Source organism: Cucumis sativus, chromosome 2, assembly GCF_000004075.3.
Source record: "Cucumis sativus cultivar 9930 chromosome 2, Cucumber_9930_V3, whole genome shotgun sequence".
Classification (NCBI taxonomy): domain Eukaryota; kingdom Viridiplantae; phylum Streptophyta; class Magnoliopsida; order Cucurbitales; family Cucurbitaceae; genus Cucumis; species Cucumis sativus.
The window spans coordinates 12,521,270-12,536,278 of record NC_026656.2 but is presented as its reverse complement, the minus strand read 5'-3'; the positions used below and the strand labels follow the sequence as shown (position 1 = coordinate 12,536,278).

The window sequence follows — 15,009 nt, the reverse complement described above, 5'->3', positions numbered from 1 at the left end:
TCTCATCGTCTTCCCCAAATAACCATCGTCTTCCGTTTTTGTCATCTTCCTTCTCGCCTCTCATCGTCTTCCTCTTCGCCGGATACGAGGATCTGAGTTTTTCTCTTCACATGGATCTGGATTTTCCCTGTAGGTTTTCGTCAAATTTGTGTGTTTTTTCGTGAGTTTTTGTCTTCCTCTTCGTTGTGGATTTCAGTCATCTTTTTCGTCGTGGATTTTTGTCTTCCTCCTTGTTGACTCTATCTTTCATATCTCAATTGTCATCTCGATCTCCATAAGATTACTAGGAGACCTTCCTATCTAGGTTTGATAAAGTGAGTGGTGTAATGTTTAATTGAATTAGATGTGAATAAAATAAAATAAAATATCTCAAAGAAAATAAGTAAACAAGAAACAGTTATCAAACACATTTTCTGTTTCTGTTTTTTTTTCTTTTCAAAAAACAAGAAGCAGAAACAATTATAAAGCACATTCATGTTTTTTGTTCTAAAAAAAAAGAAGAAACATGGAACAAGAAATAAAAAACGAAAATGTTACCAAACAGGCCATTAGTTACCAAAAGCAACTGTATTTTAAAATTACTCTTGAAAAAAAAAAGTAAAAGCCAAATGAATTACTAAACATGCCTTAAATTAGGCATATTTTTTATAAGAAAATATGTATCCATATAAAATAGAACAACCTAAGGGCAAAGGATAAAAGGGCCCTCTCCAAAAGAAACTAAAAAATGATAGCCTTCCAATTGTTAAATATCATTGAAACGCCATAATTACAAAAATATTTGGTATAATTCGTACTCCACCAAGAAGCTATACATTGCAACACAGTCCAAAAAGAATTAAAAAAATTATAGTTATCTTAAAAAATTCTATTATTCTTTTCTTTCCAAATGCACCACAAAACAGACCAATTAGCACATCTCCATAAGAGGTTTCCTTTCAAGCTATAACCTCTAACGTTGAGCCCTTCAATCAATCATCTAACGTTGAGCCCTTCAATCAATCATCTATCAACCTTACTAGAAACACAAAGCTCCAAATAAAAAATTCTAAACAAAGTTCCACTTTAAACATACCTTAAATTGATGACTAAATTATAAAAGATAATTGCTATCTAAGATTTGGGTACGTTTGAACACTTTTCAAATCTGCATCTATTTTTGAATTAGGAATATTCATGGTTCAGTCTAGTTCCATTTTGACCAAACAGCTTTGAACAGACCAAAACCAAAGCTTCTTTGATTTCAATTTTTGAACTGAACTACATTGACTCGGTTTCGGGTTTTACCGTTGTTTATTGCTTGCTTGCTTGTTGTCCCACCCCAAAACAAGATGTAAGGCTCATAGAACAGTTCCTCAATACAAAACATCTCGAATAATTTACACACTAAGTCCAACAAAAACAAACAAATACTTTATTTTCAATAAAAACATAAATAATAAATATCACCCTAAACTCAATTTCATTACAGCAAGATAAAATTATTCTTATAAATGAAAGACCAATAAAATAAGTTTATTAACTATCGGCAATAGATCTACAAAATTTGTAAGATGTCATTATTTATAACAAATCCATTTTACTACCCATAATAATCATCTTTATACCATGGGAAAAAAAAAACTTTTTTCAATTCTTAAGAGTTTAGAAACATACATTAAAACACTAAAAAAGTAATTGAATTTGAACAATTCAAACTAGACAGAATTTCTTCCTTTAACATGGGTGATTAAAACAAACATCGGCTTATTATTGTCATCACAAGATCGATGTAAATTGGAAAAGATAACACCAAGAACTGGAAAAATTAGTCTTCCAATTACCAGAACCAGAAGTTGACTTGCAAAATCAAGAACTCAGTTTCTGGCTCATCATATTTTATGCATTCAATCTTCATATGGAGAAATTTAGTACTCCTTGTTTCCAAAATTCTTGCACCAGAGCTGCGATGGAATTGGTCGAACGGGATGGTGGGGCCGTTGCTGCATTGCAAAAGAGATGACAAAGATCACTTGCTCATTATCTAAAATTACCGATACTGATACAAAGCACAGAAGCATGGCGATACATTTTCTAAGAGTCTAGGACATGAAACAGTAAGAACACATTTATTAGAGGAAAATTATTGTAAATAGCAAAACTGCTAAAAGTATTTACAAAATATAGCGAAATTTCAAATTCTATCAGTGTAACACCCTTCTTTTGTAGGTCTTTTGAGCCTTTCCTTTTTAATATATTTCTCATGATTCCCAACTGATTACAAATGAAACAAATGAGAGAAAAGAGCGCCTCCCCCAACAACCTATCCTCCAAGAAAAAAGTATCCCTCCCATACTCATCGAACACTGGGCAATCTATGAAATGAATATGATCCCCTCAGTAACACCTTTCTAAGGGATTATATAAGTGCCTTTTGCCCTTCTCACCTCCACTCCATTTGAAAGGGAAAGGCCCCTTATTTGATCACAATAACTCTTTACCAGAGGGGAATTAGTCTCAAGATGGAACCGCTAGAGCCGAGCCATTGCTATGAGCCCTTAGAGTAATGAGGAAGGGGAAGAGAAATGAAGAGAAAGACCTTCTGTTGTTGGTAATATTACTAATCGAAGGTGTGCAAATGGGTAAGCCGGTACTTAGACTTCCCCACACCTGCTGTCAATTACCAATCTAAGAAGCAGGTGAATTATACAAATCGAAAATGTGCTCGTGCAAATATACAACAAAGGTCAACAAAAACCCAAAAAATTAAGCAAAACAAACCCCTTGAGGAAGATATGGTCAAGGCCATCAAACACCTCTCCAAGGACAATAGGAGGTAAACAAAAAAACTAGAGCTCCACAAAAGACAAGAAGGATTTACAAGAAAATCCTCTTTAAAGAACATGGGGACTAGACTAAAAGATCCCTTCCATCTGGATTCAAACCAACCGAATCCGGCAGAACAAATAAAGAAGCAGTGCCCAGAACCTCCCTAGGCGACAGAGGTCAACAAAAAACCAAGAAAATCCAATGAAGCAAATCTCCAACAAAGATTTGGCCAATGCCATCAAACACTCCTCCGAGGAAAACAAAAGTTAAAGGCAAGGAAACATGAAGCAAGAGAGGTTTATTGTAACTGCTGACCTCTGTATCGCTTGTACAAACTTGAAGAAGAAAATTAAACTTTCTCAATATTAGCCTTTTCTTTTCAGTTCCCCCTCTCGCCTCTCAACATGTATTAATTTTCTAATAGTAATAGCAAATGTGTTTGCCAACCAAATATTGTACATAGTTTAAATATAAGCAGCATGGATACGAACACGCAACATGACATAGACACATCGACACATCAATTTCCAAAAATGTAGGACATAGACACATTAGTTTCTTTGCATAGTTTAACATATCATGCAATATCTAACCTCCTATATTCTAATTTTTTTTCATTTTACATATATATTACTCATATTGCTCTGATGAGAAGAAAAATCTATCTTTAAGTTAAATTGATTTATTATTTAAAAATTAAAAGTGACTACCAAGATATGAAGAAAAAAAAATCAAAAGAAATCCAAAATATACATACAAATAGTGGATGTAAATGGAGGTGGTGCTTCCACAACAAAAAGTTATTCTCTATATGCCAGTGGAGCTATCAGTTCAAAAGAAAACCAGTTCTTTTTCTCTCCCATATCCAGATAAGGATAACAATAATTATTCAAGGATGGGGATGATCATGTTCTCACTCTCACAACTCCAATGGCAAGATCAAAGATCCCTTCCAACCAAATTGGTGTTATGGTTTTTTCACAAAAGCGGTGAGTGTGATGGGAAAAGACATTCAATTTTTCTAAGCAAGTGCTTCATCTCCTCATTGTTAAATCAATATAGAGTTATTTTTCCAATTATTAAGGCTCTTATGGACTTGACTCCTCCTTTAAGCAAGTTAAACAATTCCCAAAAGTTTGTCTCTATGCTTCCTAGATGATAGAGGGGTCTTAAACTTGGTCTTCCCGGACAGTTAGAACTTCTGAGATAATTGTTTGAGGAGAGGAGAACGACGAAAAAAAATTTCTTTGCAAGCCAATTTGCATGTGGTTAAGAAAGTATGGAGAACTCAAGCTAGTTCATATGCAAATTCCTTTTATCTTTTTCATTCAATTTCTATTTATGGTTAGCTTTTATCACCTCAAAAAAAAAAAAAAAAAAAAAGAATTGCAAATTAGAATGGTTAGTGTGGTAGGAGCTCAAAAGACTATCATAAAAGGAAATGAATGAAACTTATGATCAGATTTAGAGGCAATATCCTTATCTAAATAGAATATCCAAATATTGGGCTCAATGCAAAAGGTCAACAGAGCGTGTAGAAGACTTGATTCCAAGGCATCCATCCCCTTGAACAAATTGGTGCAATCAAGAGAGTTATTTCAATGATGGCTACTTCATGAGTCATAGTGGGAGAGACTGATGACAGAATAACCATTGGGAATAGAGAAGAAGGCACGGACAATATTTTTTAGACCATCTACAATTTCTTGTAGTTCTCTCTTTAGTGTGAAAGTTTTATATTTCCTCCTCTTAACATCTTGAAAATCTTCAAAACAATTTGTATCGTAATTAGAGTTGGACAACTGGTTCCCCGAGTTTTTATCTTCACTTTTTTATATCCAAAATTGTACTTTATCTCGAAAATTTTGCTAAGACCTTACATGTCCCAAAACCAATAATCTTCTTTGACTCCACAAGCCACTGATTAAATCCAACCAGACCGCAAGTATGCCAAAATCTGAAGCATTCGATAGTCCGTTTATTGTAAAAACGTAATGTACAATTATCTAGCAAAATCAGTAAGTTGGCATATGAGAAAAACCTTAAACAAACCATGCCCTAGAGTTGTAGTTAGATCCTTCATTTTCTAGTTAGGGTTGAATCCATGTAAATTCTAGTTCAATTTCACTCAATCTCGTCTATTTATTTGTGGGCGGGAGCGGGAATAGAATGAATCCCTGCTTCACCCCACCCAAAACGAAAAAATATATAAAAATCCATACTTGGAATGGGCAAGAAAAAAAAAAGAACAAATAGACAAAAATGAGCAAAGAGAAACCTCAAGCTCTGCAGATTTCATAGCAATAGGGATGCAGATGAGAACGATGCCAGCCATGGCAATGGCTGTATTTCGTTTCCAATGCTTGGGTCGGCAATAAGGTCCTCCGCTCATGCTCCAAACCTTAGCCCTAAAGTCTCCATGAGCTTCCCCATGTCCATGTTCACCTCCTCCCATGGTTCCAATGCTCTTTGAAACTGGAGAAAAGAATGGCAGTCAAAACCAAAATCATAGCTAAAAAATTAGGAATCAGCTTAGAGAAGTGAATCGGGAAGAGATGAGTTTGGGTTATTGAACCGAATTGAATAAATCTGAATTCCAAAAAATGTACTTCAAATGAAATTAGAGGTAGAGCAACCAAAAATGGGTTCAAACACGTCTGAAAGTGAAATTTGAAATTAGAAACATAACAGTCATGAAATTAACGACAAGTTTGAAAGGAATTGTCAAACTGAGGGTTGAGGGCAAAAGAATTTGTGAAGAATTTACCCTTTGTTGCGAGTTGCTGCCTCGAAGATTGAAGAAGCTGATCGGCGATGGCAAACTTGATGAGAGAGTGGAGAAGAGATTTTTTTTTTTTTCTTCTTTAATTTATAATTTTTATTCTTCTCTTTCTAAGTTGGGCTTGTGGGCTATGGGCTTAGCTTCCATCGAATACTATCCTATCAAAAGCCCAAACTTGATTGGGGTTCATATTTATTTTATTTTTTCTTTTCAATATAAATTCTTTTTTTTATTGTCATTGTTATATGTTTTTTTTGCATATTTTTTTCTTTTTCTTTTTTTTTCATTTTTATTTTTTATTCTACAAATTCTATAGTTTTTCGAAAATATGCCATGATTTATTTTTTGGGTTGGTAAACCATATTGAAAAACGTCTCATATATTATTTAAGATGTAAGATGAGATGATATATTGTAAAATTAAGATGTAAGATGAGATGATATATGGTAAAATTGTAATAGTAAGATATATATCTTAAGTGCTTACTCAATATATGCACATGTATATTTAATTATTTCAATATATGTTCCTCATATTATATAACAAACAATTGTAATAATGTTTTATATAAAACATGGTATATCTTGAAGATCTAATTAAGTTTTCTGTATGCTAACAGATATTAAATGTGTAGTTTCATATTGACTTTAATGAATAATATGAAAAATATAATGAGTTAATATATAAACAAAACTTTAAATGTAAGAATAATATTGTCCCATAAATATAACCCTTGAAACGATCGACATCTGTTCATAGACTGAAAAGTTGATAATACTTGTATTATCAAGTTCGAAATTAAAAGTTTCCATCTTCCACCCCACATATTATTATTTTTAAGAGAAAAACCAAACGTAAATAATGCTCTATATCAAAAATGATTTTTAAAAACCAAACGTAAATAATTCTCTACATCGAAAATGATTCCTACAAATGCTGTCATTTCCTACCAACTTCAAAAGTTTAATATGTAAGAGAGGGCATTTGGAGCATTGAATTAGATATTTTATGGTAGATTGTGAGTTATAATCGTCAGAGTAAGAAATATTACACATGAGAATATATATATATATATAAAAAGGGAGAGGATAGATATAAAATAAGAAACTAAAACAAAGAAAAACTTGAAATGGTATTATTGTAGTCAATTATGGATGACAGGCAAGTTTCAACCATATATGACAGACTTTGACCAATGGATAGGAAATTCTAATAAGCTATTATTAAAATATGAAAGGTTAAAGGATGAAAATTGTAAACATATGTTATGTTTTAGTAACATGCTTGTGACGAGAAATAAAAATGGGAGTATGCTGCTACCCACACTCACAGATGATAGAGACAGCAATAGAATTGGAATCTGTTTTACACAAATGCTGAGTGTGTACAAACAAGAACCCATAACAAAGAATTTCAACTCAAATAACATTTATATATCATATCTTTGATATGTATACAGACATTTTAAATTGGAGTTATGAAGTTGACTGACAATTCCTTGTTTCATGAAACTTTTCAAGACTACAAACAATTTTGTGGAAGGCACCTGGGTTTTGAGTGAGCAGCACATTTCAATGGCTGCAATGGACGTGGGAACACAACTGTATTTCTTATGGCCACGTTTCCATTGACGAGGCACAGAAGTCGATGGTTCCCTTGTTTCACGAAACACAACTTCCTGACATGACGTGGAGGGACCGTTAGAATCTATCATACTTTGCTGGATTTTGCCCAGAAGAATCCTTTCCTTCTTGTTGGGGGATTATCAGACATCACTCTGGAAGATCCCTTTGAGCCGAAGGAGAAGTGGCGTTTCAAGAACGGCTTTCCTGAGGAGCTTCTCATGCTAGAACTGGCTGACAATTTTGATCCCCTTTCCAGACGTGCATTGTTTTTGAAAGGGTCGTTTGCAGCAAAATCGCCATCAAAATCGCTATCTGCAATACACTTTTTGGATCTCTTGTATAGACTTTTCCAGTCTATTTCGGCTTTGAGCGCCTTTTCAGACAACTTTTGAGTATGCTTCTCCCCGAAGGTACAAACAGGACAAGCAGGATCGTACTTGTGAATCTCGGGCGTCATACTCTCCAAGCAATCAGCATGATAAACATGTCCACAGGTTAGGACAGCAGCAACAGAAAGTTCATTGTTCGCAATAATCCTTTGGCTACTCCATGAGGATTTCTCGGTCAGCAGCTTTGAGCAAACTCCGCAAGTTTGCAAATCGACTGAGGAAGTTGAGATCTGACTATTAGATCTGGCTATTTTCTCACCGTTGAAGCCAAACGAGTCACTATCAAAAGACCACCTTTCTCTATGAGAAGTGGCCATGAGTTCAGAGAAAGCATGCACAGACCAACAATCTGAAGACCCTCCATGTGAGTCCCGGACCGATTCGTTGCTCCAAGAGGGAAGCCTTGGTCTATCTTCTGAAGCTAAATAGCTGCTTGGTGATTTTAATCCTCGGATTCGGCTGTCAGACACTTGACGCAACAGGTGATGCCCAGGAGATCGGTGGGAACATCTTGTTAGGGACGAATTGGTTGGAGGCAGATAACTCTGAGATGACAAAGGAGATGTTGACAAAGATGAAGTTGAAGGCAATGAAAGTGACAATTTTGCAGGAGACTTATATGAAGCTGTGGGAGATTCTATAGCCTCCTTCACCTGCTTGGAACAGACAATTGCATCTCAATGGACTGGGATTATTGGGTTTAGAAAACCGGAAATAATCAAAAATCTTAACTGGAATAGACCTTATGTTACCTGTTCTAAACTCACATCTGTCGATAGATTCCTAGAATTTGATTGACCTGCCATGAACAATTAGATGAGGTGAGACATAAACAGAAACACAATACAAAGGGCTACCTATCTTTTAAACTGGCAATGAAATCATTTAGTTGGGAAAAGGGAACGAACTTAAAAAGGTTACCATCATCTTGTATCCATAAGGCTTTATAGAAAGTATGGTTATTAAACCATTTTGTTCAGTTATTTTGTAGGCAAAATAAGAATCTCATAAAGAGTGAAAACCAAGAACAAGACAACTAATGCAATAAAAATTGATAATTGACATCCATAATTTGATACCATGAATTATTATCCAGTACAACCTCAACTGTCCCCCTCCCAATAAAATAACTTCATTATTTTCAATCCTCTCTGTTCAATTTTCACATGCTTGCAAGTTGCACTTATTAAGAGTTACACTTAGTTGGAGTTAGTTAGATTAGGGTTAAAACCAAAAAGACCAAATGGAGGTGACAGTGGGAATAATGGGGGTAGGTGAGGCAGGGTGGAGCAATGCTGGTGGGAAGGGCAAGAGATATAGAAAGGGGAACGGGGTTGAGAGAAAAAAAAAAAAGAGAAAAAAAGAAGAACAAAAAAAGGAGAACAAAAGTGAAGACACTGATAGAGGTGATAACACATTAGGTATGGTGGCACTCATAGTAACCACGAGAAGAAACATTAGGTGAGAAAGCAAGTGAAAACGTGAAATTGGTGAGATAAAAAATAGAGAGGGATTCCAGTTGGTATCTCAGACATAAAAAGGGTCACCAACCAACCGATCAGTTTTTCTACAACTGATTTCATCACTTAGAATGCACTAATGTAGGTCATGTTGGTACCACTCAATTTCAACAGTTTTTTGAATTATTAATGGTATCCCTACCACATATTTTCAATTAGAAAACATAATAATAACCATGTATTCACAATAAGCAGGAATTTTCCATTAAATGTCGGATGCAAAACACAAAAATAACCATATACCAACTTGTCCCTCGAAGTTGATGATTTGGTTCTAGTAGTTAATGCTTTCATCAAAACTACATCCTAAAACAACTATGAAGCTGAAAATCATTGACCACATACATCTTTCATGTGACTGAGTTAAGGAGATCATGAAGGGAAGAGCGAAAATCCACCCAAAAATCAGAGAGAGACAGACCGAGTGAGCCACAGAACAAAACCAAGTAGTGTAATCACACGTTGCCACAATTAGAGACCTCGGTGGCAGGTGGCCGAAAGTGTCTTAGTTGTTCTCCCATGTTCTTTTGCTTGTCAGTTGAGTGACAGTCGAGTATAATCTTTCAAGTACACCATTATCTATTCTATTATTATTGAAGTGTCCGTGTGTCCAAGTTATTTATGTCATATCCACAATAATGCCCATGCTTTATTGATTCAAACAATAACTCAAATCTAGGTTCTTTCACTGATGAGATTGAGAATAAACTAACAAAAACTTCAGAGCATCCATAATTGTTAAGACAGAAATGAAGAATGCAAAATCAACTGGAGAATGTAAGGGGGCATTTAAAATTAAAGTTCATCAGATACATCAAGCTCGTTATATTCTCAAATTAGAACTTAAAAAGTTTTATGATTTATGTTCTACCATCTGAATGATTACCTGAGCTAGGAGTTCTCAAATGATTAGTTGTACCTTCCGGCGGTGGGGACTTTTGCCATCCGCGTCTACGCAGATGTTCAAGTGGACTTCCATCCTCTGATGCATATGCTGACTCACACTTCAGTTCCGCTCTATCATTGCGGCCAACACTATCAGAAAACCAATTTATTGAAGTCTCTTCACCAGCTACCCGTCCACGATTATCCCATCGAAAGCTCCAACTGGGCGAATACCTAATATTCCTACATAAGGTTTCACTTCCAGATCCACTTACTATAGTCTTGTCCCTAGCAGCAACGCAACACGCAGATCCCATGCCGGCGAAAGACCAAGATCTTGAGTTTTATAACTGCGCCAGAAAAGTTGCTGAAGCAGTCCAAATTAGAACTCTGAGAATAACCCCAGCACCATGCCTCTCAAGAAAACACCTAACTGTATTCTGTCTAAAATAACGATAAACAGAAGAGAGTTATCCTAAAATAGGATTACAAGGCCACATAACGGAGTACACACTTGACTATACAAAAAAATGAAATCCACAAAACATAGAAAGGCACTTAATTTATGAATGTAACAGCATTGGATAAAAGCCCCCACAATCCAATATCACTATACGATCCTTTTCCAGCTAAAAGTAGAATTAAAAAGTAACGTGATTCAGAGTTCGGACAAGAGCATCTCCATTAATGAAGGTATACACAAAAGTTACCCGATGAGAAATGAATTATTGGATTTTAATTCTCATTTCCAAATCACTCAACGATCACCAGCACCACACAGGTAAAATCCTGAACTTTTCCTAGTTCCTTACCATCCTCCATTAAAAGTTGTCGACTTTCTACCATCCCCAAACTAATTAATCCCACTCACTAAAAACAAAGACAAACAAAACCGCACAAGAAACTCTGTTTTCTCTTTCACGGAATAAATGGACACAGATTCGGTTCAATCTGCAAAACTTGTGGAAACTGTAAGTAAGTCTAAATCTAAAACCCTAAAATTAGAAACTTCAAATTAAAAAAAAAAACAAAAACAAAAACAAAAACAAACAAACAAACAAAGATTCAATCACTTAAAACAAGTCAGCAAGATCCGAACAATTAGCAAAAAATACGCAAACAAATTCAATCAACTGCCACCCAAAAAGGGAGGAAAAGAAAAAAAAAACAAAAACAAACAAAGGCATGATTAGATTCTGAAACTCAATTAACAGAAACAAAAGCAATCAATAAAAAAAAAACACAAGGAAATGATCTAAAGCGTACCTTTCAGAGAGGTAGAACTGAAGCTGAAAAGAGGAGAGAGAGGGAGAGAAAGAGAGAGGGTTTTAGAGGGAGAAATGAAGGGGAAAGGGTGAAGCGCTGGGTTTTCTTCACAATACAGAAAGGAGTGAAGAGGAGAGGAGAGGAGAGGAGAGGGAAGGGAAGGGAGGGGTTGTTCTAAACGGTAGAATTAAGGACGTTAGGGCAATAGGGGAATCTTGGGAGAAAGAGTGAGAATGGGAGTTAACGGGGGGGTTAAAGTTCTGTTTAGTTGGATGTACGGTGGTTACTTGGAGGGCTTTTTGAGGCCATGAAGTCTACGTGTACATTTATTATTATTATTACACTTTAATTACTTAAAAGTATGCTTTAAGTAGTTCTGTACTTCACCACTATTATTGCTACACAATACACAACACTAACATATATATATATATAAAATATCTATATTAATTATAAACAAAAGGTGATTTAATTGTAGATCTAGTATATGAATTTGAGGTTTTTCTTTAAAAAAAATTATTTATACGCTAAAATTATTGAAAATATTTATCTAATATATTAAATTTTCAGATTTTGTACGGATGAAAGATATTGATAGATTTTTATTTAGTGTTTATCAATAAAATGGTAATCTATCATTGATAGGTAAGAAATTTTGCTATATTTTCTAGATTTTTTTTGTTCGTTTTGTTGTATTTGAAAATACCATTAATTTATATCTCTAATTTTGAGAATCAATATTATTAGAATTAATTTATGTGGAATAAAATTGTTGATTTAAATGTCTTATATTAGTTGCTCCTCAAAATTAACGTACCTTTAAGAAATGAGAATTAGAATAAAAAATGATTAGAATCTTAAAGATTTTGTTTAGAGAACAAACCCGAAGAATAGAAGAAAAAGAAGATGAATGTGTGTGTGGTTGAAGAATCAAAATTTCAATTTTAAGAAGAGGAAGAAGGTATATGTAATATAGATGTTGATGATTATTGTTCAAATATCAAATGTAATTATTGCATTGTCACACATGTGTGTATTAGTGCATATTTGTCATGTGTCGTACAAGTAATACATGTTTAGTGTTCAAATGTATCGCATCTTAGTTGTCATGCAAAATTGCTATACACAATGGTCATTTGAGAATTTTGTAGATGAACGACGAGAAATTTCGTTATTTCCATTTTCTTTTTATAGTTTCTCATATTTTGTTATTTTATCCATTTTTTAATCTTCTCCCACATATTTCTACTTACCATATGGTTCAATTCTCTCGACATAATGACAATATTTAGGCTATTAATAAAAAATATTTGTTAGTTGAGTTATGTTCAAGTTGATATAATTTTTATATAAAAATAAATTAATAACATTTCATGTTAGTAGTTTTATCATTATTTTCTTTTTCAAGCCCTATAGGTAAGGTGGATATTTAAATCTCTAACGTCTTAAATGGAAAAATTTACAAATATAACAAAATGTTATAATATTTATCGGTGTCTATCATATCTATCAATGATAGATGATAATAGTTTATCAACATTTATCAATAATATTTTGTTATATTTGTAAAAATTTATATTTTAAAGGTAAACTCTAAATCATAAAATATTAATTTTTATTATACATAAATTTAGGATGATTTTGGTAGAAGAATACAATAGGTATATAGAGAGAAAATATGTCTCTACCGAAAAACTCATATTAATTTTTTTTTCAAACTTATTTATTGGGACAAAATTTTAAAAAATTTGAAAAATTACTTTTAAATGTAGAAGCTGAATTTTCTACGGTGCAATTTATTTCAACAAACACTATAAGATATTCTTATCTTATAAAAATTACAACAATATTTCAAAAACTATAAGATATTCTTATCTTATAAAAATTACAACAATATTTCAAGAGCTTGCTTTATTAAAATACTTATTCTAAAGGTTAAAATTTAAATACTACAAACAGTCAAATCTTTTTATATAATATATAACTAAAACTCACCTCTATCTACTTGCTTATAGCTTTTAATTCAATTGATGATTTAAGGTGATATTAAAATAGACTAATTATGAAAGTATTTTATCTAACCTACACATATAATAGTTTATTTGTATTGTAATATAGATACAAATAATAATTTGTTTGTAAATATATATTTTTAAAAGGAACTAATGGTTTAAAATAATATTGTATAAAGGAATAAATATATAAAATGAAAAGTTGGTAAAGAATAAGAGAGTGGGAAATAAGCAAAACCATTACTTTTCACCTTACACGCAAGCATCCCAATACTTTTAGCCTTCTCATCTTTTCTTTCTTTTATCTTCTCTTCTCTTCTCTTTTCTCTTTCCTTTATTATTATTGTTATTATAAACCAACATGTGTTCATAATTTTCTTCTTAAATCTATTGGAATGTCGTATGTGTGTGTATATACATATATATAAATATCAACTTGTAAATAATGTCAACGTTTATTAGCTTAGGATTGGTACATAGAGGCTTACATGCATCTATGTATACTATTGAAAGTGGTCTCAAGTAAGTGCAAAAGGGAAAAATGAATCAATGAAGACAAATACAGAGTTGCTTATTAATTTCTTGGTTTTCTTTGTTTTGATATTTCAATAGTAAGGATTGGTTTGGTTTGGTTTTCATTCGTTTTTCTTCTTCGTTGTATTTAGAATAGTTGTTTGACGGTCCTTTATTATGAAATTAAAGGTCGTTGTTCAATTTTTTGTTTTGTTTGAATAGCTCTTATGCTTTTTCTAATTCATGTGTTATGTTTTTCTATGTTTTAGTTATTTTGTTTTGTTCCATTCTTTATCCTCATATGCTTGTACTATTTTTTTTTTAATTATTTAATTATTTGTTAGATTCGATGCATGTTTGAATGCTTTTCTATACAAGATTTTGATTTTGACGTTGAATTTGGACGATATATAAAAGAAAAGTTTTTATTGGTATCCTTTATACTTTTGTTTCAAAATGACATTTCATGCGTCAAAAACTTTTTATAGATTTTTATTGTTATACAAACTAGTGATACCTAGTGTTTGATACTAATTTTGTTCATCATCGTTTACTTGATGTAACTTAATAATTATTGTCGCCACATGTTCGAGACGAAGTGCAGCAACCAACATTTTAAAAAGAGTTTTTTTTTTTTTTTTTATCAAATCTCGGACTCTCAAAGATATATGTAATTTCACCTAAGAATTTTTTAAATCATACTATCAAATTTTTAGATTCGGTTGTAAGATTTCTTCAAGAAAAATGATATAAGCTATTAGAAAACATTCACACAAAAACCTCCTTAAATAATAGATATATATATTTTAATTTTCAAAACACAACTTTAATTGGTTTTGAGACGTTTTGTGAAAGACTTTTTAAAGTTAAATAAATTTGAATTAAAATTGAGCAATAAATAAAAACAAAAAAGATTAAGTACTATATAAACAATATTTTAAATTTTAAATTATTAAAAAATGGTTGTTGAACATTGAAATCATATTTATTTTTATAAAAGTTGTTTTGGAAATTTTAACTTAATTTTTTTATTTTAATATATAACTTATTGGTGTAAAAACGAGACACAACCAAAAGAAAATATAATATTAAAATAATAAAATATAATACATAAATAAATAAAATAAGAAAATCTAAAAAAAAATCCATTTTCTCGAAGTTATTTAGAAAATTCTCAAATGTTGGTGTGTCTTTACAAATCCACCAAAA

General features: G+C 32.6%; 2 protein-coding genes across 4 annotated transcripts; both read right to left on the bottom strand.

The window, feature by feature from the left end:
- Positions 1-1,562: 1,562 nt before the first annotated feature.
- LOC101205849 lies at positions 1,563-5,729 on the bottom strand. Its single transcript, XM_004150019.3, has 3 exons — positions 5,576-5,729; positions 5,087-5,283; positions 1,563-1,982 (listed from the first exon to the last, which is right to left on the bottom strand). Exons 2-3 carry the CDS (start codon positions 5,261-5,263, stop codon positions 1,908-1,910), a joined length of 252 nt encoding a protein of 83 aa, XP_004150067.1. The 5' UTR covers positions 5,264-5,283; positions 5,576-5,729; the 3' UTR covers positions 1,563-1,907.
- A 1,107-nt stretch (positions 5,730-6,836) lies between these two features.
- On the bottom strand, positions 6,837-11,483 carry LOC101206081. 3 transcript variants are annotated; one of them, XM_011650941.2, is made up of 4 exons: positions 11,276-11,483; positions 10,011-10,453; positions 8,357-8,403; positions 6,837-8,260 (listed from the first exon to the last, which is right to left on the bottom strand). In XM_011650941.2, exons 2-4 carry the CDS (start codon positions 10,324-10,326, stop codon positions 7,301-7,303), a joined length of 1,323 nt encoding a protein of 440 aa, XP_011649243.1. In that variant the 5' UTR covers positions 10,327-10,453; positions 11,276-11,483; the 3' UTR covers positions 6,837-7,300. The 3 variants fall into 3 exon arrangements, with proteins under 3 accessions (XP_011649243.1, XP_031736885.1, XP_004150068.1); XM_031881025.1 differs by having other exon boundaries at positions 10,011-10,449; XM_004150020.3 differs by having other exon boundaries at positions 6,837-8,257; positions 11,276-11,478.
- Positions 11,484-15,009: the final 3,526 nt, after the last annotated feature.